Raw genomic sequence first — 23,575 nt, 5'->3', positions numbered from 1 at the left:
TTAATTTCTCTCAGGGTTTTGTAGTTTTCAGTATGCAAATCTTGCATATGTATTGTTAGACTTAGGTTTTTTTAATGATATTAAAATGGTATTTTTAAAAATTTCATTTTCCAGTTGTTAATTGGCAGTATATAAAAATACAGTTGATTTTTGCATATTAACCTTGTATCCTGAAAACTCGGTAAATTGACTTAGTAGCTTTTTGTAGATGCCTTAGGATTTTCTACGTACATGACTATCTGCACATAAAGACAGTTTTATTATTTACTTTTCAATCTTTATGCCTTTATTTCTTTTTAAAAATATACATATATATATATATATATATATTTTTTTTTTTTTTTTTTTGCCGTATGCGGGCTTCTCACTGTTGTGGCCTCTCCTGTTGCGGAGCACAGTCTCTGGACGTGCAGGCTCAGCGGCCATGGCTCATGGGCCTACCTGCTCCGCGGCATGTGGGATCTTTCCGGACCGGGGAGCGAACCCGTGTCCCCTGCATCGGCAGGCGGCCTCTCAACCACTGCGCCACCAGGGAAGCCCTAAAATATATTTTAAAAAAAATTTATTTATCTATTTATTTATTTAGGCTGTGCCAGGTCTTAGTTGTGGCACATGGAATCTTAGTTGTGGTACGTGGACTCTTAGTTGCGGCATGTGGGCTCTTAGTTGTGGCATGCAGGTGGGATCTAGTTCCCCGACCAGGGATCAAACCCGGGCCCCCTTCAATGGGAGCTCAGAATCTTACCCACTGGACCACCAGGGAAGTCCCTATGCCCTTATTTCTTTTTCTCGTCTTGTTGCATTAGTTAGGAGCTCTACTGCCATATTTAATAAAAGTGATGAGAGTTATATCCTTGCCTTGTTCCTGATCTTAGGGGAAGTCATTCAGTCTTTTGCCATTAAGTGTGATTGGTAATGAGATTTTTTGGTAGATGCCTGCTATCAGTTTAACCCTATCTTCTATTCCTAATTTGCTGAGACTTTTTATAATGAATAAATGGTGAATTTTGTCAAATGCTTTTTCTGCATCTATTGAGATGGTTGTGGTTTTTCTTGTTTATTCTGTTAATGTGACAGACTACAATAATAGATTTTTTTTTTTTTTTTTCGGTACGTGGGCCTCTCCCGCTGCGGAGCACAGGCTCCGGACGCGCAGGCTCAGCGGCCATGGCTCATGGGCCCAGCCGCTCTGCGGCATGCGGGATCCTCCCGGACCGGGGCACGAACCTGCGTCCCCCGCATCGGCAGGCGGACTCTCAACCACTGTGCCACCAGGGAAGCCCAATAATAGATTTTTGAATGTTGAGTAAACCTTGCCTTCTTGGAATAAACCTCACATAGTCATGACATATTATATACATTTTATATAGTGCTATAGTTGATTTACTGATATTTTGTTGAGGATTTTTACATCTTTATTGATGAGTGATATATAGATCTGTAATTTTTCTTTCTTACAATGACTGTGTTTTTTCTATCAGAGTAAAGCTAGCATCATACAATGAATTGTAAAGTGTTCTCTTCTATCTCCTGAAATAATTTATGCAGGATTGGTGTTTTTTGTCATTCAGTGTTAGATAGAATTTACCAGTAAAGCCATCTGGACCTAGAGTTTTCTCTTTTGGAATATTTTAAATTATAAATTTAATTTCTTTAATAGATGTAGAATTATCTAGATTTTCTGTATTTTTATGTAGTTTTGATAATTTGTGGGTTTTTTTAAGGGACTTATCCATTTAATCTAAGTTGTTTCATAAATTTCCTGATATTCCCTTATTATATAAATATATATAAAATTTTATATATGTATGATTTATAGTGATGCCTTTTTCATTCCTGGTATTGAGAATGTGTGTCTTCTTTTTCTTGACCAGACTAGCTAGAAGTTTATCAATTTTATTGATCTTTTCAAAGAACCAGCTTTTGGTTCAATTGTGTTTTTCCTATTATTTATCAATTTTCTATTTCATTGATTTTTGCTCTTTTATTATTTCTTTCCTCCTGTGTACTTGGATTTAATTTATTCTTTTTCTGGCTCCTTTTGGTGGAATCTTAGATAATTGACTTGGGAGCTTTTTTCTTCTCTGATGGGAGCATTTAAAGCTGTATTTTCCCTTCTAAGCATTGCTCTAGGTACATCCCACAAATTTAGACAGATTGTATTTTAATTTTCATTCTGTTAATAACTTTCTAATTTCTCTTGTGATTTCTTCTTCAACAGATGGTTTATTTAGAAGGTTGTTGTTTAACTTCCAAGTATTTGGAGATTTTCTAGATATCATATTGTTATTAATTTCTAGTTTAATTGTAGTGTGGTCAAATAACGTACTCTGTATGAATTCAACTTTTCAACATTTATTGAGATTTGTTTTACTGCCCAGTATATGCACTATCTTGATGAAAATGTTCCAGGTACACTTAAAAGAATGTGTATTTTGCAGTTGTTAGATGATCTAATTAGGTCAAGTTTACTGATAGTTTAAGTTTTCTATATTCTTAATTCTATATTTTTTGGTCTATTTGCCCTGTCAATTACTGAGAGAAGAATGTTGAAACCACCAATTATAATAGTGGATTTGTCTATTTCTCCTTTTCATTTTGTCAGTTTTTCCTTGGTGTATTTTGAAACCCTGTGGTTAGGTGACCACATTTATCATTGTGTCTTTTTTTTTTTTTTTGGCCGTGCTGTGCAGCATGTGGATCTTAGTTCCCTGACTGGGGATTGAACCCATGCCCCCTGCAGTGGAAGTGCGGAGTCTTAACCACTGGACCGCCAGGGAAGTCCCCATTGTGTCTCCTTTAGGAATCAACCCTATTATTATGAAATGTCCTTTTTTATCCCGGGTAATATTCCTTGTCCTGAAGTCTACTTTGCCTGCTTTTAATGATACATCTTTTTCCAGTATTTTATTTTTAATTTGCCTTTTTATATTTGAAGTGCGTTTCTTGTACAAAGCAAATAGCTGGGTCTTTCTTATTCATTACAATAATTTCTTCCATTTAATTGGAGTACTTGAACCATTTACACTTAATATAATTACAAGTTTGGGTTTAAGTTTTCCTTTTGCTGCTTGTTTTTTTATTTGTCCCATCTATTCTTTTTCTATTTTTTAACTTTTCCCGACTTTTGGATTATTTGAGTATTTTTTATGATTAAAATTTATTTCCACTGTTGGCTTATTAGCGATGCTTTATGTTTTAATGATTGTTTTAAGGCAACACATCCTAGCTTGGACTACTATAACAAAATACCATAGACTAGGTGATGTAAACAGCAGATTTATTTCTCACAATTCTAGAGGCTGAGAAATCCATCAAGGCACCAGCAGATTTAGTTCTGGGTGAGGGCTGTCTTCCTGGCTTGCAGCTGCCATCTCACTGTGCTCACATGACCTCTTCTTTGTGTCGGGAGAGAGTGAGTTCTGGTGTCTCTTCCTCTCTTTTTTTTTTTCTGGCTGCACTTCGTGGCATTCAAGATCTTAGTTGCGTGACCAGGGATCGAGCCGTGCCCCCTGAAGTGGAAGCGCAGAGTCTCAACCACTGGACTGCCAGGGAAGTCCCTCTTTTCATAAGGACAGTAATCTCATTATGGTGGCTCCACCCTCATGACCTCATCTGAAAGTAGTTGCCTCGAAAGACCCCATCTCTTGATACTCTTGTATCTCTTGATACATACTTGATACCCTCACACTGAGGGTTAGAACGTCAACATATGAATTGGGAGGTGGCGTCAGGACACAAATGTTTGGTCCAAAACAGTGGCTCTCAAATGTTTTGATTTTAGAATACCTTTCATTTGTAAACAGTCACTGAATGCCCCCCCCCAAAGCTTTTGTTTTTGTGGGTTATATCTCCCTTACCATATTTGAAATTATAACAGATATTTGAAAAATATTTATTCATTTAAAATAGCAATAAACTCATCTGTTAACATAAATAACATGTTTTAGGAAAAACCGTTATATAGTTCAAAACAAATAGAAAAGTGACATTGTTTTACATTTTTGCACATTGCTTTAATATCTGACTTACTAGAAGACGTGACAGCTAGATTTTCATACCAGCTCCTGCGTTCAGTATATGGATATATGGTTTTTTTGGTCGAACTATATGGAGGAAATCTGGCTTCAAATATGTAGTTGGAAAAAGGAGGAGTATTTTAATAGCCTTTTTCAGGCTTCTTCGCTGATCCTTGTAATATAATAAGAAATATATGTTTGGTCTTTGTCCAGTTTTTGGTACACAGAACTCCTGAAACCCTTGGAATTTCCTGAGTGATAGGGTGGGAGGAGCTTTTTTTGTTATTTACGATAAGCCCCTTTCAGCCATACCTGAGGTTTAATGAGGTAACTCTTGGTGGGCTCCAGGGTAGCTTCAGGATAGGGGTTGATTGCCAGGAACCAATCATGTGATTAAAGGGTTGAAACTTTCTGCTCTACCCCTCACCCCACAGGATAGAGGCTGGAGATTGAGCTAATCACCAATAGCCAACAATTTAATCAATCATGCCTATGTAATGGGGCCTTCAGAAAAATCCCTAAACAACAAAATTCAGAGGGCTTCTAGTTTGGTGAACACATCTCCATGCTGGGAGGGGGCACACCCCCAGACTCCACAGGAACAGAATCTCCTGTGCTTGGGCATCCAGACCTTGTCTTATGTGCCTCTCCATCTGATTTTCATTTGTATCCTTTTAACTATCTCTTATAATATACCAGTAATACTAAGTAAAGTGTTTCCCTGAGTTCTGTGAGGGACTCCCAGGAAGTCCCCACAATTTGTAGCCAAGTCAAACAAGTGTAAACTGGGCCACCTGGGGACCCACTACTTGAGATTAGTGTATGAAGTGGGCACTTGGACAGTCTTGTGGGACTGAGCCCTTAACCTGTGGGGTCTACTCTAATTCTGGGTAGTTAGTGTCAAAATTAAGTTGACTTGTGAGACGCCCAGTTGGTGTCTGCAGAGAATTGTTTCATGTGGAAAACCCACACATTTGGTGTCAGAAGTGTTTTGAATAGAAAATCAGGTTTCCTTTAACACTGTATCAAAACTCACCAAATGGTAGTTTCTTAAACGTTAGTTGGAATGTAGATTTGGCCGGTCTTCCATTTTGAATAGATCTTCTACCTATGCATTATCTGTAACGCCATGTTTCGGTCATTTGGAAAATATCGGTTCATTGCATTTTACAGATCTTCCAAATGTTGATATATTTTGTTATATGACAAAAATTCATGCTTATTAACATCATTACTGATTTAATTAAGAAAAGTCAGTAAGTATTAGGAAGCTGGTGAATACAAGTTTTCAAAAGTCCTGCTTTTCATTAGAAAACTCTTTTATCATTGGCAACAAATACAGTTAATTGTCTCACTTTATTTTTGAGAAGATATCCACTAAATTCCCAAGTCTGAATAACCACAGTTTGTCGTTTGCCCTTTCAAGTTAAAATGACGTTCTGTGACGAAAAAACGGCCGGTTCAACTTGCAGCTCGAACAGTTGTAGCAGTGCTTTTCCTCAAGGCCGCAGCCATACTTCAGCAGAAGCACTTTGGCATACTTTCTGTATGGTTGCATAGAATATTAAAATTTTTTTGTCCTCAAGGTTACGATTTAATGTAATAATTTTATTTCTTCAAGTTTCTTTTCTTTTCTTTTTTTTTTTTTTTAGTGAAACTCCCCTCCCCAGTGTGTTCAGGGCAGTGAAGAATACAGTGACTACTACTATAGTAACTCGGCTAAGGCACCAGTAGTTTTACCTACCACTGCTTTGCACCATCAGTGCAAATGTCAACACAGCTGTTTCAGGATAAACCATGAGTTTTGTAAGTGATTCAACACTTGGAATATTTCAGCATAGTCTGTGTTTGTCGTCAAGCATTCACATGAAAGAAGATCTTACTAGATGATTAGTTGGTACTGATAGGAGATGAACACAAGCAAAGCAGCCAGTCCAGCCACATCTATCTATTCATCCATTCATAAGGCAAAAGGAGAATTCTGCGGAAGAGATATGAACTCAGTCTTCATGATGTATCTTGTTCTTTAATTCAACAAGTTGCTTTATTATTAGAAAGTGGAACTGCTGTGATTTCTATTACTGATTTTTCATCCAGTAGACATTCATAAGTGGTAATAGTATAGTTTTATTAGTCCTTCAGCCAGTTTTTCATTGTATTGAATGAATGAGAGTGAGAAGGACAAAAGCTTGTTTATTATGATGAAAATAGTTTTCAACTTATGTACCCTCTGAAAAGGTCTTGGGACCCCAGATGGCAATGGACATTAAGAACAATACGTTGTTCAGTGTCTAGATTATGTGTATAGAGATTGAGTTGTTCTGGCAGACTGTTAACTTACTTGCAGATCAGCTGAGCCCTTTGAGACTGTAGTGGGTCTCGAGTAGCTTTTACTTTGGGGATAGTTTAGTCTATTTCTAAAGCATGGCCTTTCTGGGGTTTCTACTGAATGCACCAGGTGTTTATTGAGTTCTCTCCACTCAAATGGCTAATTGGAACTCAAATGTATTCTAGCCTGGGTGAGCGCCAGTAATTTTTCAGCTTGTATCTCTCTAATCTTTACCTGGTCTGTGGCACCTCATCCTGTGTATGCACAACTTAGAATTCAGCCAAAAACTCAAGGGAACCCCTGCATAGGTTATTGAAGCTCTTTCTCTATGTAGCTCTCTCCTGTCGGGTACTCTGCATCCAGGAAGTCCAGATAACGCACCTCCTCAAACTGATCTGTGCTCAGCAGGACTGCTGTATTCTTTTTGGGTTCCCTTCCCTGTGCTATGGTCCAAAAGTGCCTCTCTGCAGAAACTCATTTGTTTTCCTTTCAGGGATCACAGTCTTGTTCTACCTGTTGCCTGGTATTTGAAAACAGTTTTTATATTTTTGTCCAGTTTTTAGTTTATGGTTGGAAGAGCTAGTCTGGTATCACTTATTTCAGCATGGGCAAAAGCAGGCGTCAGACAACGAGTTTTAGCTAGCTAGTTTTTCTGATGGTTACCTTTAAATGATGCCTTTTTAAAAACGAACTAAAAGCCTGATTAATAGTTATTTTGCTTTTGTTAGAAATTATTTTTATAATTGCTAATAGAGTCGTGAGATTTAACATTCAAAAAGTATAAAAGAGGATGTAGTGCAAGGTCTGCCTCCCACACATGTCCCGCAGCACCCAATTCCTCTCACAAGAGGCAACCAGTGGTATAGAAACACCTTTTTTTTCTTTTCTGGACTGCGTTGGGTCTTTGTTGCTGCGTGTAGGCTTTCTCTAGTTGGGGCGAGCTGGGGCTACTCTTCATTGCGGTGCACGGGCTTCTCATTGCAGTGGCTTCTCTTCTTCTCTTGTTGCGGAGCATGGGCTCTAGGCGCACGGGCTTCAGTAGTTGTAGCACGTGGGCTTCAGTTGTTGTGGCGTGCAGGCTCAGTGGTTGTGGCTTGCAGCCTTAGATGCTCCGCAGCGTGTGGAATCTTCCTGGACCAGGGCTCAAACCCGTGTCCGCTGCACTGGCAGGTGGATTCTTAACCACTGCACCACCAGGGAAGTCCCTAGAAATATCTTCTTAAGGCTGCATAATATTCTGTTTTAAGGGTTTGCTGTACTTACTTGTTTGATTCCCTATTAATGGGCAGTGTAGGAAAATAAATGTGCTATTATGAATAATGAGTACATACGCGATGCCAGCTTTTTAGATGTAGTATCCTTGTTGGTAAGTATGAATCCCACTTTTACGATTTTATGATTTGTCCAGAGTGATAAAACTTAAAGTAGATTTTCAAATGATAAGTTCTGAAAAGGGTCTTTTAATAATGTCATCTGTGGTTTATTCCAGACACCAAATTAAAAATATGTCAAGTTTTAATCATGATTTGAGTGCCTGTCTCATAAGCATCTGTTTTTACTTTTTCAGGCCATAATGCAACAGGGAATTACAGGCATAACACCCATTCTCCAAGTCATTGTGAGTACCTACATATTTTTATGTCAAACGTTTTTTAAACTTACATATAATTATAAATTACATTTGATAGAGGACATACAGTCCACTTCAGGAAGTGTGTCCACTTGACAAAATTCTCTTCATCATCACAAAAATAGTCCAGTCCGTGTTGTAACTCAGAGAGAGGAACCAGGCTTTACTTTTAATGTTGCGTCAGCCAGAGTTTGACCTTTGGAGGTTCACATTTGAGGCTTGGCCTTTCTGTTCTTTCCACAGTTGGTGGATACTGTAGCGCTGCACATCAGTACTTCTGCCTCCTTGGTTGTCTTTCTGCCCTGGGGTTTTTCTTGCTCAGATCTGCCTTACATGTGGCCTCTGGAGAGATCTACCTGACGAACTTGTCTGCTTAAAATTCTTCATTAACCCTATCATTCATTTAAGGGGTTCTCAAATTTTAGTGAGAATTTTACAAATCAATAGGAGCGGAATCCTGGATCATACTTGCAGATTGTGAGTCAGTAAGCCTGATGGTCTGTCTCCCTGTTACTCCCAAACTCCCTGCCAGTCATCTTTTTTTCTTTTTTTTAAAGGCAAACATTCCCAGTTTTATTATTTTATTTTATTTTATTTTTTAAAATTTTATTAACTTTTGGCTGCGGTGGGTCTTCGTTGCTGCCTGCGGGCTTTCTCTAGTTGCAGTGCACGGGCTTCTCATTGCGGTGGCTTCTCTTGTTGCGGAGCATGGGCTCTAGGCGTGTGGGCTTCAGTAGTTGTGGCACACAGGCTCAATAGTTGTGGCTTGTGGGCCCTAGAGCGCAGACTCAGTAGTTGTGGCGCACGGGCTTAGTCGCTTCCCAGCATGTGGGATCCTCCCGGACCAGCGCTTGAACCCGTGTCCGCTGCATTGGCAGGCGGATTCTCAACCACTGTGCCACCAGGGAAGTCCCTCCCGCCAGTCATCTTAAGGCTGTTTCCGTATTTCATTTTCTTCAGAAAGCTGCCTCTGATTTCCTTTAAGCTGGAATAAATGTCTTGTCATTATGTGCACACCTCTGCTATGTCTCTCTGCCTCCGTCTCCACCCCAGTTATAAGCCTCTTCAGGGCAAGGATTTTTTCTTCCATTTTGTATTTTTATCATGTTTCCTACATAGTACCATACATATATTAGGTGACTTATTGTATGTTTTTTTAAATTAATTTTCAATCGAGTTTGAGTTAAGGGAGAGAGAACAGAAGAGTATTGGCAACCTATTTTATTCTCGTTTATGTTATGTTTAATAATGTTAGAGAGAGGTTGGTGGGAGAATCATCAAATCCAATTTTCTTTTACTTGGATTTAGGTGTCGAGAGTGGGCAAGCAGTTCTCAGTTGTGTTGAACTAATGGCGAATGCACTCTCCTGCCACTTAAGTTTACTGATCCCTGGGGACTGAGCAGACAGCCTGGCTAATGAATCATGTTTTCTCTCCTAGAACATCCGTCCCATTGCTACAGGGAATAATCCACCCCGTTATCGACTGCTTATGAGTGATGGATTGAATACTCTGTCTTGTACGTATGATGTATAAATCTAGGAATTTATATTTAAATAATAAAAGCGCAGCCAAGACTTTGATTGCAGTAATTGGAGCATTCCAGAAGTCTCCATTGGCTTGGCTCTGCCTTCGGAAGGACAGAATTGCAGCTGGCAGAGAGCATTCTAACAATAGACTGGGTCGAGTGGAAAGCTGCCACTTGGCTTAATTTTGTCTAACTGGTGCTCTGTGCTTTCTTTGATTAATTTCCCTTAGGATGATATTGACATTTAGTGAATATGATTGGTTAGCTGTCCTATACTTGTCTTTTTGGGGTTTTATTTCTGTGCTGGAAGCTTTACAGGGAGAAAGGAGAGAATTTGCAGAGTATATACTTACTGTCTCTAGTCACAAGGTGAAGGACCTAGAAAAGATTTTTTAGTCTTTGTCATGAAACCTGAATGATGGAAAAGATGATTTGGGGCACTTTAAGAAATACTTAATTTCAGAGTAGCAGCAGCTGTTTAATGCACAGCAAATTAATACTGTTTTTCACTATGCAGAATCTGAGTAGTTTTAATATTTAAGGCATTGTTTTTCTTTAATGGTACAGGTGTGATCAGCTTTTAGATTGTCATGACTGAAATGTTTTAGAGACTGAAGTAATCTCTGTGCTTTTCAGCTTTCATGTTGGCAACACAGTTGAACCCTCTTGTTGAGGAAGAACGATTGTCTAGCAACTGTATTTGCCAGATTAACCGATTTATTGTGAACACTCTGAAAGATGGAAGGTATGTGGTATCTTTTTTTCTGTTCTATTGTGTTGTATATTGGGACTAATTTTTGAACAGACAAGTTCATTGGATGCCAAAATTCAATTAGAAGTCGAAAAGCTTTCAGCTAAGAATTTACAACTATTGAGTTCTGAACTCAGGCAACTAAAATGTGGCACCAAAAGGAGAAAAATATGGAACTGAACTGGAAATTTCACAGCAGGAAATTAAAGCCGAATTCAGAAATCTCATTTCTAATCTCTTCAGCAGCACTGATTTTAGGAGTCTCTTTTTAAGTATCTTTTAATGAAATGGGATCACTTATTAGGGCAAAAGAAGATATAATTAATTATGTAACACTGCCCTTTTTGCGGTCTTGAATCTTTCATAGTAAACACTTTCTTCAGCCGACAGAGTATGCTAAGTACCTACAAGATGCTACATGCTAGAGATACAGTGGTGAACAGAACTGTTATTCACACCTGATTAACCACTGCTGAAATATGACGTTTTTTGTTGGCTAGCAGAGTCATATTTGCCAAATCTAGGGCAATTTAAAAGTCGAAATAAAAATAGGGACTCCCCAGTGGTCCACTGGTTAAGACTTTGCACTCCCAATGCAGGGGGCCTGGGATCGATCCCTGGTCAGGGAACTAGATGCCACATGCTGCAACTGAAAGATCCTCATGACGGAACGAAGATCCTTCACGCGGCAACGAAGATCCCGCCTGCCACAACTAAGACGCTGCGCAGCCAAATAAATAATTAATTAATTAAATAATTAAAAGTAAATAAGTAAATAAATAAATAGTAACAGACTGCAACCTACTGAATAAAATAAGAATTCATAAGTCCATACTGAATAAATGAATACGGGGGGGGGGAACAGAAAGCTTTTTCTTACAATAGAATGCCATCTAAAAATGTAAATGGATTGATGGGATTAGAAAATCACCATTTGGCAACCGTCATAGTATTAATTCAGGCAGGAAACATTAATAGGTGCTATATAAGTTTCCTGTGGCTGCTGTAACAAATTACTGCAAATTTGGTGGTTTAGAACAACAGAAATTATTTTCCCTGGAAGTTAGAAGTTGAAGTCAGTTTCACCGGGCTGAGATCACGGTGTCAGCAGGGCCCGGCTCCTTCTGGGAGATCTCTGGGAGAATCCATTCCTTGCCTCTTCCAGCTTCTGGTGGTTGCTAGCATTCCTTGGCTTACGGCTGCATCACTCCAATCCCTTCTTCCATGGTCACATTACATCTTCTCTGTCTATGCCAGGTCTGCCTCTGCCTCCTTCTTAGAAGGATATGTGGTTGCTTTTAAGGCCCATCGGATAATCTGGGATAAAATTGCCACTTCAATCCTTAGTTTAATCACATCTGCAAAGTCCCTTTTTGCTATATAAGGTAACATTCATAGGTTCCAGGGATTAGGACTTGAATATCTTTTGGTTGGGGGTGGTCATTTAGCCTACCACAGATGCTGAAACAAGTGGTAAAAATTTGATGGAGGAACAAGTTATTTGTTATAAACAAGTTATTTATAGGGTAAAAGTACCTCCCCAGAGCATAATTATTAATTGTAAAAGGAAAAGAAGCAACTTTACAGTGGAGAAAGCTGGCAGACAGCACCTTATTCCAATGATTGACATTAACATTACCAGTAATGGGACAAACAGAAGTCATGTATTACCTGGTAGGATACAGTGGGAAGAACATTGCATCAGTACTATTATATTCTTGCCAAAGATGCATAATCTGTATCTAATCATGAGGAAGCCTCAGGTAAATTGAGGGACATTCTATAAAATAACTGATTTTCAAATTTCAAGCATAAAAGTAAAAGAGTCCTTCCAGATTCATGGAGTCTAAAGAGATATAATTAAATATAACAAGTGATCCTGAACTGGATCCTATTGCTATTAAGCATATCATTAAGACAACTTATGAAACTTGAATGGATTCTGTGGATTAGATGGAAGAATTCTTTATGTTTCAAGTTCAGTAACTTAACCAGGCTATGTCTCAAATGTCAGTGGTTTCCTTTTTTTTTCCCCCGCCGGTGCATGGTGCCCTTTCAGTCTGCAGTTAGGAGTTAGCTCTTTCTTTTTGATGAGACTGTTCTGTTATTCCTTAATGATCTTTTCTGTTTCATTTGAGTTCCAGTTTTTACTTATGTTTCTGTTTCATTTGAGTTCCAGGATAACTTTGTTCTCCATGTATGTCTCCAGTTTGCTCTAGTCTTTTTTCTAATGCATGCATTGGATTCATTTAAGATTTTCCAACATATTATATATTATAGTTCAGTTTTTAGCTTTCTCTGTTCTGTTCCTTGATGTTTATAGTTTAAGTATTAGATGTATAATGATACTGCTTTTGTTCTGTTTTTTCCTTAACTTTTCAAGCGCCCTTTTCCTCTCAATCTCTTGTTTCATCTCATCTTTTGACTTTTATTGAATTCTTAGTCTTATTTTGTACACCACACTTGCGAAGTATTCCCTTTCTTGGCTTATGCTTTCCTCTAGGTGGGATTGTTAATTGTCTCTGCCTCTTCTGTTCCTTTTATTTTTATACACTGTTGTGTGTTACATTGTTGCTATGTTATTTCTTTTTATCTTGTTCATGCTTAATGTGGACAGTTCTGTCCAGACTTCATTTGCTCTGACATAGTCTAGTCTAGGTACATCCCCTTGCCAACCTTCCCACTTGGGACCTGTTATCTTCCACTTCAGGCTACCTTGGAGTGCTTGAGTGGTGCTTTCTAGCCACTTTTCTCTCCTCTAGGGCGTGGTATAGGGGAGGGTGGAGAGCTTTGCTGTGGTTGAATACTAAACCTCGAGCTCCATTCGCTGCAGTCTAGGGTGGAGTTCCACTCCTGTGAGCTTTGCCTTATTTCACCGCCTCAGCATGGCTACATGCCGTGTGTTCCTTCCTGCCTCTGCTCAGAACCTGTGTGTGTACGACCAGGTTTATTCCTTACCTTGATGGTCAGTTAGGTTTTTTTAAATTTATTTAATTTATTTATTTATTTTGGCTGTGTTGGGTCTTTGATTCTGTGCGTGGGCTTTCTCTAGTTGCGGCGAGCGGGGGCCACTCTTCATCACGGTGCGCGGGCCTCTCACTGTCGCGGCCTCTCTTGTTGTGGAGCACAAGCTCCAGACGCATAGGCTCAGTAGTTGTGGCTCACGGGCCTAGTTGCTCCACGGCATGTGGGATCTTCCCAGACCAGGGCTCGAACCCATGTCCCACTGCGCCACCAGGGAAGCCCTGGTCAGTTAGGTTTGATGGTCATTTAGGTTTATTCCCAACAGGGCTTTAGCAGTCATCCTTGTACATTTATCTTTACATGCTCATGCTGTTATTTCTTAGGAGTTGTGGGGATCAAAGGACGTCTGTTGTAGAAAGTATACCAATTAACATACTCATGAGCCTTGTGTAAGAGTACCTGTTTCTGAATAGGCAAATACACAGACAGAAATGAGATTCGTGGTTTCCAGTGGTGGGGGAATGGAGAGTGACCGCCGTGGAGCACAGGGTTTCTTTCTTGGGGCGGTAGAAATGTTCTGAAGTCAGGTGGTGGTGATGCTTGCACAATTCTGTAAATATACTAAAAACCACTGAATTATACTTTTAAAGGATAAATTTTATGGTATGTGTTCAATAAACCTGTTTTTAGGGGGAAAAATACTTGTTTCCCCTTAACCTTGTCAACATAGCAGATATTACTGATTTTAAAAAAATAGTTGCCAGTCATCATTATTTTAACTTAAATTTCTGTATTATAAAAGGAAAACAATAGATATATAAAATAATAAATTCCCCTGTTAGTGAGGTCAAGTGTCTTTTCATATACTTACTCTTCCTACTTCTTCTCTGAAGAGCTTTTGATGATATACTTTGTCCTTTGCGTGTATGTGTTCAGGGAGATGTGGAGGATGCGCTTTGTAAATCAGGGAGATCAATTCTTTGTTCGCTAATTCTTTATTAGACCTTGTAGTCTACCTTTATAGACTGTTTATGGTGTCTTGTGATGTGGAATTAAAGAATTTTTTAAAAGTTTAGTCAATTTTGTCCATTTTTTTCTTTATGGCTTCTGAATTTTGTATTTTGCTTAGGAAGCTTCCTGACTGGGTTATTTAAAAATACTTCTTAGTTCTTCAGACATTCTGTGGATTTTTTAAAATAGATTTTGGTTCATCTGAGGTTTTTTTTTTTTAGTTTTAAAAGCAGTGGGATTATTTTAAGTTATTTAAGGTTTTGATTTTTGTTTTTTATTGAAGTATAGTTGATTGAGAGTATTGTATTAGTTTCAGGTGTACAATGTAGTGATTTGATATGAGGTTTACTTTGATATAGGGTACGAAGGAGGAATTTAGCTTAATTTTTCCCAAATGGTTAGTCCATATCATGGAAGACTTAAGGAGCTTGGAAGTGGAAGCTTCCAAGCTTCCATGGAAGTAAGGAGCTTATTTTATTCTAAGTGTGATGGGAAGCTATAGGCTTTCGAGCAGGGGAGTATTGGTACAATTTGATTTAAGTTTTTTAAAGTTTCCAAGAGATTATTTTGATAGCTATGTGGAGGGTTGATGGTTGGTGACAAAAAGAGGTAAAGAGAGACTAGTATTCCATTTATCTGACTCTGTTCTGTTTGCCATCTTTTCCTTTGATCTGCTTGTCTAGTCTTGTGTCAGTGCCAGAGTTTGTTTTTTCTTTCTTTTTTTTTTTTTTGGTGACATCTTGAGATATAGTCCATATACCATACAGTTCATCTATTTAAAGTGTAAAATAGTTTTTACTATATTCAGAGTTGTGCAGCCATTACCACAATTAATTTTAGAATATTTTATTGCCCTCCAAATAAACCCTATACCCTTTAGATATCACCCCCAAACTCCCTATCCTCCCCAGCCCTAGACAACCACTAATCTGCTTTCTGTCTCTATAGGATTTGCTTATTCTGGACATTTCTTATAAATGAAGTCATATAATATGTGGTCCCTTGTGGCTGGCCTCTTACTAAGCATGATATTTTCAAGGTTCATGTTGTACCACATGTCAGTACGTCGTTCCTTTTTATGGCCAAATAGTATTCCATTGTATAGATATGTCACATTTTGTTTATCTAGTTGTTTGGACGTTAGGGTTGTTTCCACCTTTTCGCTATTATGAATAATGCTGTAGACGTTCGCGTACAAGTTTTTGTGTGGACATGTTTCCGTTTATTTTATATATATCTAGGAGTAGAATTGTGTGTCAAATGGTAACTTTACGATTAAATTTTTGAGGAACTGCCAGACTATTTTCCAGAGTGGCTACAGTAATTTACATTCCCTCTAGCAATGTATGAGGGTTCCAGTTTCTCCACATCTTCATCAACACAGATAATTACATCTGCCATAGTGTTTCCAGGTAAAGTATCATCTGTAGAATATTTTAGTAACTTACAGACGATGTCTTCCTTTACTTTTTTCTCCCCCCAAATTTTCTTCGTAGTTTTTCTTTCTTTTTTTTTTCTTTTTTTAGTTTATTTTTGGCTGTGTTGGGTCTTTGTTGCTGTGCGCAGGCTTTCTCTAGTTGCGGCGAGTGGAGGCTACTCTTAGTTGTGGTGCTCAGGTTTCTCATTGTGGTGGCTTCTCTTGTTGTGGAGCACGGGCTCTAGGCGCACGGTAGTTGCAGCATGCAGGCTAAGTAGTTGTGGCTCGCGGGTTCTAGAACGCAGGCTCAGTAGTTGTGGTGCACGGGCTTAGTTGCTCCGCGGCATGTGGGATCTTCCCACACCAGGGCGCGAACGTGTGTCCCCTGCATTGATTGGCAGGCAGATTCTTAATCAGTGCACCACCAGGGAAGCCCACCTGGTAGTTTTTCTATATTTATTCTTCCGTACTTATTACTCTTCTTCCATATTCTTTCAAGTATCAAAAAAAACAAAACAAAAGTCCTGTCGGAATACAAAGAACTGCAGTAAATTTACATAGTATTTGATACTCAGTCCATTCAAGAATATGGTATGTGAATCCCTATATATCCTGTTATCCATCTTCAGATTATCACTTGATATCCAATCTTGTTTTATCTAAATGCCTTCCACATCTACCCTCCTCTATGATTTTGAAGCAAATCTCGGATATATTTCCTCCACAAATATTTTAGTATATATCTTTAAAAGGTAGTAATTCTTTTTTAAAAATTCCATTTTTACACCTAAAATATCAAATATTCTGTCACTGTTCAGTTTCCAACTATTTGTGTGTGTGTGTAATTAATTTGTCTGTATCAGAATCCAAAGTAAAGTTCTCACTGCAGTAGGTTGATAGTTCTTTTAAGTCTCTATGAATCTAGGTTCCTCCTGCATATCTTTTTTCCTCCCTTAGTGTTTGTTTGTTGAAGAAACCAGGTCATTTGTACTTCATCCTCATGCACGGTTTCCCATAGTCTGGATTTTGCTGGTTGTATCTTTATAAAGTTGTAATGTGTCCTTGTCATCTGTGTTTTCTGTAAGTTGATATTGGTGTATTCTTCTGATATGCCGCTGGATTCTTCTTGCTGATATTTCAGTTAGGACGTATGTATATTACAAAATAAAATTAGTGGGTTTTTTTAGTGGGTTTTTTCTTAGGTTTTGGTATTAAGGTAATGCTAAATGATAATAAGCCTTCCATTTTTCTATGTTATCCAAAATTTGGATACTTTCGGAAGGTAGTTAAAATACCACTAAATATCTATGAGAGTTTTTATAGTGAATCTGTATGTAATATTCAGAAACAGATAGTTTCAAGCTTATTTTATTGAAGTAATATAACCTTGTTACGAAAACTTGATAAAGGTAGCCCAAATTGATCAATTGCATGTGAAAATCCAAACTACAGCAGTCAGACCATTTAAAGACTCCATCACAATGAGGTTGGGCCTATTATTGCTTAAATAATTGCTCCAGACCATCTACTCTTTTTTTTTTTTCCTTTTGGCTGCACTGTGCGGCATGCAGGATCTTAGTTCCCTGACCAGGAATCAAACCTGTCCTCCCTCCAGTGGAAGCATGGAGTCCTAACCACTGGACTACCAGGGAATTGAATTTCCCATCTACTATATTTAATGTCCGTCTCAACTGTGCTAATTCAGGCCCCGTCAGTTCTTCCTTCTGTTGTTCCCCCTGCCTCCAGTTGTGTTCCCCTCAGATTCCTTCATATTGCAGTCCTCTTTAAAATACGAGCGTGATTGTGACATTCTTGTTCAAGCACGTATTGAGCAACGACTGTGGACCAGTTGCTACAGTTGACGCTGGAGGATACCTGCCATTACTGAAAGTGCAGTTTAGTAAGAGAAATAGATAATAAATAATGAATATACAACTAAAATATATCATATGTGAGTAAATAATCAAATAATGACCATAATTAACCCAAATATTAATAATTATATGCCAATATATATTAATTAAACCTGAGAGAAGTGACCTGAAGGAAAGAAGTGATGGCTGTAGAAAGGAGTATAACAGAAAACTGATCTAAACCAAAGATTAAGGAGGCGTCTGAATATTAGATGAGGCAGAATGAGAGACCATCACAATCAGAAAGCGGCGTGTACAGAGGCCTTGTGGCAGGAGAGAGCGGAATGTACACCAAGAGCTGGAAGGAAACAGATGGTGGAGAGCAGAGCACCACGGGGAAACGGCGCGAGATGAGCTGGAGAGGTTAGTGCAAGGCCAGACCTTACAGAGCCTTGTAGGCTGTGTGAAAAGGCTTTTAACTTTTGGCCAAAGGTCCTTGAGAAGTTATTGAAAGATTTTAATCAGAATTAAAGATGGACAAAGAATTGGAAGTTCTTAGTTAATAGTAATCACAATTAAAAAATATCTGTAATCATGGTTTTCACTGGGAAAAGGTAATTGTTCAGTAAAGTATATGTTTCTGAAAACAGATCATCTCTTGTGCCACATATTCTTGGGTTTAGTAATCTAAATTCTTACCACATCATTTGCTCCTTGAAGATACAGTATGTAGTAAGGACACTGCATTTTAATTAAGGAACTAGCTGGGAAATGAAAACCCTGCAATCATAAAAGCCCTTGATAATGATACAATGAAAGATTAAGGGAAATGTTTATGTAGGAATTGATATCATATGTTTCTCAAGTTATTCAGTAATGAAAAACAATTGACAAAGGGAAATAGTTTTATCACAGTGATTATTGGGGGAAGCTTTTTAAGTAGCTTGTCGTTTGAAGGTCTTCTGAGTTTATTTTTTCTAACATGTTTCTATTTGTTTGCCTTTGTAGGAGAGTGATTATTTTGATGGAGTTAGAAGTTTTGAAATCAGGTGAAGAAGTTGGATTAAAGATTGGCAATCCAGTGCCCTATAATGAAGGTAAAATGTTTTTTACAGGTTGTAACACTCAGTTGAATACCTCTTCATAGATTTGGAATTCTTCCTTTTGATATAGTTTGATTTGTTACTCTTACTAAAACTAGTGATTTGGGAGTCTAGTGACCAGGTTATTCTTTCATTGTTTTTCTTTTTTTTCAATACTGAAGAAATGATGGTAGGACTCTGTAAAGGAAAACCTCTCCTCTGTTTTTCTCTACACACAACAGTCGTACATACTTCTGGCTCTTCTGTGACCAGATGTATGGGGTTTTTTTTCTTCCCCCTGATAAGCAGTTCTCCAGTTCTATGTGGACACGAGCTGGGTCTCCTACAATTCAATTTAGTTCTGACACTAGCTACCTGGAGTTAGCCTCAGATTTCACAGGGTAAGGGCTCAGTTCCACTGGACTGCCTCCACCCCTCACACCCGCTCCCCTTCAGTCCAGAGTCCAGGCTGGGACTTCCCTGGTGGCGCAGTAGTTAAGAATCCACCTGTCAATGCAGGGGACACAGGTTCGAGCCCTGGTCCGGGAAGATCCCACATGCCGCGGTGCAACTAAGCCCGTGCGCCACAACTGCTGAGCCTGTGCTCTAGAGCCCACAAGCCACAACTACTGAGCCCACACTCCGCAACTACTGAAGTCTACGTCTCTAGAGCCCGTGCTCCACAACAAGAGAAGCCACCGCAATGAGAAGCCCGCGCACCGCAGCGAAGAGTAGCCCCTGTGCGCCGCAGCTAGAGAAAGCCCGCGTGCAGCAACAAAGACCCAATGCAGCCAAAAATAAATAAATAAAATTTAAAAAAAATAAAAAAGTAAGTCCAGGTTGTTATCTGTGCTTCTGACCAGCTAGCTGTAAATTGTAGCTTCCTACAACTCCCTCCTCAGGTTCAATTAGAGTGATTTGCTAGAGTGGCTCACAGAACTCAGAGAAACAATTTACTTACTAGATTACCGGTTTATTACAAAGGCTATAACTCAGGAACAGTGAGGTAGAAGGGCAGGCATAAGGTGAGGTATGGGGAAAGGGGTGCAGAGCTTCCATGCCCTCAGGGTGTGCCATCTGCCTTGGACCTTCATGTGTTCACCAACAGAGGCTCCCCAAATCCTGCCCTTTGGGGTTTTTATGGAGGCTTCCTTACTTGGGCATGATTGATTGAATCATTGGTAATTAGTTCGACCTCCAGCCCCTCTAGCAGTTATTTTGAATATCTTAGTCTTTAATGTCGGCCTCCCAAAAGGGGAAGAAGAGAAAAATGAAATGGGAAGAAAGAGTGCCAGCCCTTTAAATCCCTGGAAGGCACTGCATCAGAGGGCTTAGGGCTTGCAACGCTGGAGGAAGCAACCGCAGTGGTCACTGTCTCTTTGCACCTCTGTGATCAGAAGGAGCATTCACAGCACAGATCCCCAGTATATGGAGGACAGGGTCCTTTCTGCCCACCTCAGCTCCAGAAACTGTGTGCAGGCTGCTCCAGGAACAGGTCCACTGCTGTGTGCCACGTGGCTGAGGGGTGGGGAATGGGTAGCTGTTACTGTGCTAAGGGCTGGTATTGGTGGAAATTCACCAACCAAGCCTTCCTTTGAAGTTGCAAGCCTTCTATAGACTTCTGAATTCAAAGTAGTTACAACAGACGAATTCTGCCAGGGCAGTTGTAGTCTAGGTTGAGAGAGAGATTCCTGGTGCTTCCTACTCTGCTGTCTTTCCAGAATCCTTTCAACAGTGATTATCTCTTGATAATAACTTTTATTTTCTTGTGAAAATATATAGGAAAGCCCAATGAAATCAGAAAAATTTAATTACTTTAAACAAGAGAGACAATAATAGTTTAGAAAAAAAGTCAAAGAATCATCAAATCACTGACTCGAGAAGGCTTGTCTGCCCCTCCATCAAGTCAAATAAACATAAAATTAGAGGGAATTACCTGGTGGTCCAGTGGTTAGGAATCCATGCTCTCACTGCTGAGGGCCCGGGTTCAATCTCTGGTCTGGGAACTAGGATCCCACAAGCCGTGCGGCACGGCCAAAAAAAAAAAAATTAGAGCCTCATTGTTCACCAAGATAAATTCCAGATTTGTTTAAAAAGTTAAAAAATGAAACCATTAAAAATAAAACTAGGGACCTCCCTGGTGGTGCAGTGGTTAAGAATCCACCTGCCAATTCAGGGAACACGGGTTCGATCCCTGGTCCAGCAACATCCCACATGCCGTGGAGCAACTAAGCCCGTGCTTCACAACTACTGAGCCTGCACTCTAGAGCCCATGAGCCACAACTACTGAAGCCCGCGCGCCTAGAGCCCGTGCTCCGCAACAAGAGAAGCCACTGCAATGAGAAGCCCGCACGCAGCAATGAAGACCCAACGCAGCCAAACATAATTTTAAAAAAATAAATAAATAAAGAGAATGGGGGGCTTCACTGGTGGTGCAGCTGGTAAGACTCTGCGCTCCCAATGCCGGGGGCCCAGGTTCGATCCCTGGTCGGGGAACTAGATCTCACATGCATGCCGCAACTAAGGCATCCCCATGCTGCAACTAAGGAGTCTACATGCCGCAATGAAGATCCTGCATGCCGCAACTAAGACCTGGCACAGCCAAAATAAATAAATAAAAATAAAATAAATATTTTAAAGAAATAAAAGAGAATGGGGCTCTATAAATGGATTGGAATAATTCACAATATTTGATTACATTAAAATTTAAAATTTTGCATGTTAGAAATAGAAAGGTGTGCAAACATAAACTAGGATAAAATAGTTACAAAAGATAAGTCTGACAAAGTGTTAGTCTTTAATATTTACTAAATTTTTTACAAGGGAAAATTTTTTTATATTTATTATTATTATTATTGATACTATTTTTTTCAAGGAAAAATTCTCCAGTAGGAAAGCAGGCATTGGATGAGAAGAAACACTTCACAGTAGAAGGAAAACAAATGGCCAATACATAAGAAAAAATATTAACCCTTACTGGTCATTTTTGTCTTGTTCCTTTAACTATTACGTCTTGTTCCTTTAAGTATTATATTATGTTAGCTGTAGGTTTTTCATCGATTCTTTTTATCACTATGAGGAACTTTACTTCTATTCCTCGGTTGCTGAGAGTTTTTATCAGGAATAAAAGGTGAATTTTGTCAAATTTTTTTCTGTGTCTGTTGATGATCATATCGTTTTTCTTTTTTCATTGGTTAATTACATTCATTAATTTTTGAATGCTAAACCAATCTATGATTTCTGGGGTACGTATTATGTCATGATCTCTTTCTACTTTTTATGTATTGTTGGATTTGATTTGCTAAATCAAGCAAATCCACTTGATGTGATTTTGTTTAGAATTTTTTTTTTTTTTTTTAAAGAAGATGTTGGGGGTAGGAGTTTATTAATTTATTTATTTTTGCTGTGTTGGGTCTTCGTTTCTGTGCGAGGACTTTCTCTAGTTGTGGCAAGCGGGGGCCACTCTTCATCGCGGTGCGCGGGCCACTCTTCATCGCGGTGCACGGGCCTCTCACTATCGCGGCCTCTCTTGTTACGGAGCACAGGCTCCAGATGTGCAGGCTCAGTAGTTGTGGCTCACGGGCCCAGTTGCTCCGCGGCATGTGGGATCCTCCCAGACCAGGGCTTGAACCCATGTCCCCTGCATTAGCAGGCAAACTCCCAACCACTGCGCCACCAGGGAAGCCCTGTTTAGAATTTTTACATCTATATTATGAGGGGTATTGGTCTGTAATTTTGTCATACCTTGTCTAATTTTGGTATCATAGTAATCCTGGCCTCAGAGAATGAATTAGAAAGTGTTCCCTCTTAAATTTTATGCAAGAGTTTATGTGGAATTGGTATTAATTCTTCCTTAAATATTCCGTAGAGTTTACCAGTGAAACCATCTGGCGCTGATACAGATATATTTTTTTATGGAACGGCTTTAAACTACAAATGCAGTTTCTGTAACAGATACATAGTCATTCACATTGATTGTGTGTTGCAAGAAATCTGACCACGTTATTTAAGTTGTTGAATTTATTGGCCTATATCAAAGTAAATAGAATAAATGTTCCAATTAAAAGACAGAAACTATTAGATTGGATAAAATAAATATAGTCCCTTATTATCCTTTCAGCGTCTGTAGAAACTGTGGTGATGTCGCCTCTTTTAGACCTGATATTGGTGATTTGTGTCTTTTTTTTCCTGATAAGTCTGACTAGGGGTTTATCAATTTTATGGACCTTTTCAAAGAATGAAGCTTTTGCTTTCCATTGTATATATAGACCACATCTTTTTTTTTTAATTAATTTTTTTTTTTTACTTTTGGCTGTGTTGGGTCTTCATTGCTGTGCGCAGGCTTTCTCTAGTTGTGGCGAGCAGGGGCTACTCTTTGTTGCAGTACGCGGGCTTCTCATTGCAGTGGCTTCTCTTGTTGCGGAGCACAAGCTCTAGGCACGTAGGCTTCAGTACTTGTGACACACGGGCTCAGTAGTTGTGGCTTGTGGGCTCTAGAGTGCAGGCTCAGTAGTTGTGGCGCATGGGCTTAGTTGCTCCATGGCATATGGGATCTTCCCAGACCAGGGCTCGAACCCATGTCCCCTGAATTGGCAGGTGGATTCTTAACCACTGTGCCACCGGGAAAGTCCCTTCAGGTGGTTTTTTGTTTTGTTTGTTTGTTTGTTTGTTTGTTTTGTGGCCATGCCATGCAGCTGCAGGATCTTAGTTCCCGGACCAGGGATTGAACCTGGGCCCCCTACAGTGGAAGCCTGGAGTCCTAACCACTGGACCACCAGGGAATTCCCCCTTCAGGTGGTTCTTAATGAAAATATAACCAAATACATAAATTATATATTTTCATTCATAATCCACTTTGCTTACACCAAAGGCAGGATACTATGTACACTATCCTGTCTCTTTTTTTTATCCTGTTGTGTTTTTTAAAAATTTCGGCCTAGAGATATTTTCATAAATATACTTAGAGATCTTCCTTATTTTTATTTATTTTTT

The 23,575-nt window shown here is 39.2% G+C and overlaps 1 protein-coding gene across 2 annotated transcripts in view; it reads left to right on the top strand.

Annotated features, from left to right (window-relative positions):
- Positions 1-23,575, top strand: part of RPA1 (replication protein A1) — a 53,343-nt gene that overhangs the window by 5,718 nt on the left and 24,050 nt on the right. For both annotated transcript variants that reach the window (XM_079903525.1, XM_079903526.1), the window contains exons 2-5: positions 7,916-7,966; positions 9,418-9,496; positions 10,142-10,250; positions 18,510-18,598. In XM_079903525.1, coding sequence (XP_079759651.1) covers positions 7,916-7,966; positions 9,418-9,496; positions 10,142-10,250; positions 18,510-18,598 — 328 coding nt within the window. The remainder of the gene's footprint in view (positions 1-7,915; positions 7,967-9,417; positions 9,497-10,141; positions 10,251-18,509; positions 18,599-23,575) is intronic.

The sequence above is a fragment of the Stenella coeruleoalba genome (genome assembly GCF_951394435.1).
Source record: "Stenella coeruleoalba genome assembly, chromosome: 19".
In the NCBI taxonomy this organism is placed as follows: domain Eukaryota; kingdom Metazoa; phylum Chordata; class Mammalia; order Artiodactyla; family Delphinidae; genus Stenella; species Stenella coeruleoalba.
Note: the sequence above shows the minus strand (reverse complement) of the source record. Positions and strands in the feature narration are given on the sequence as shown.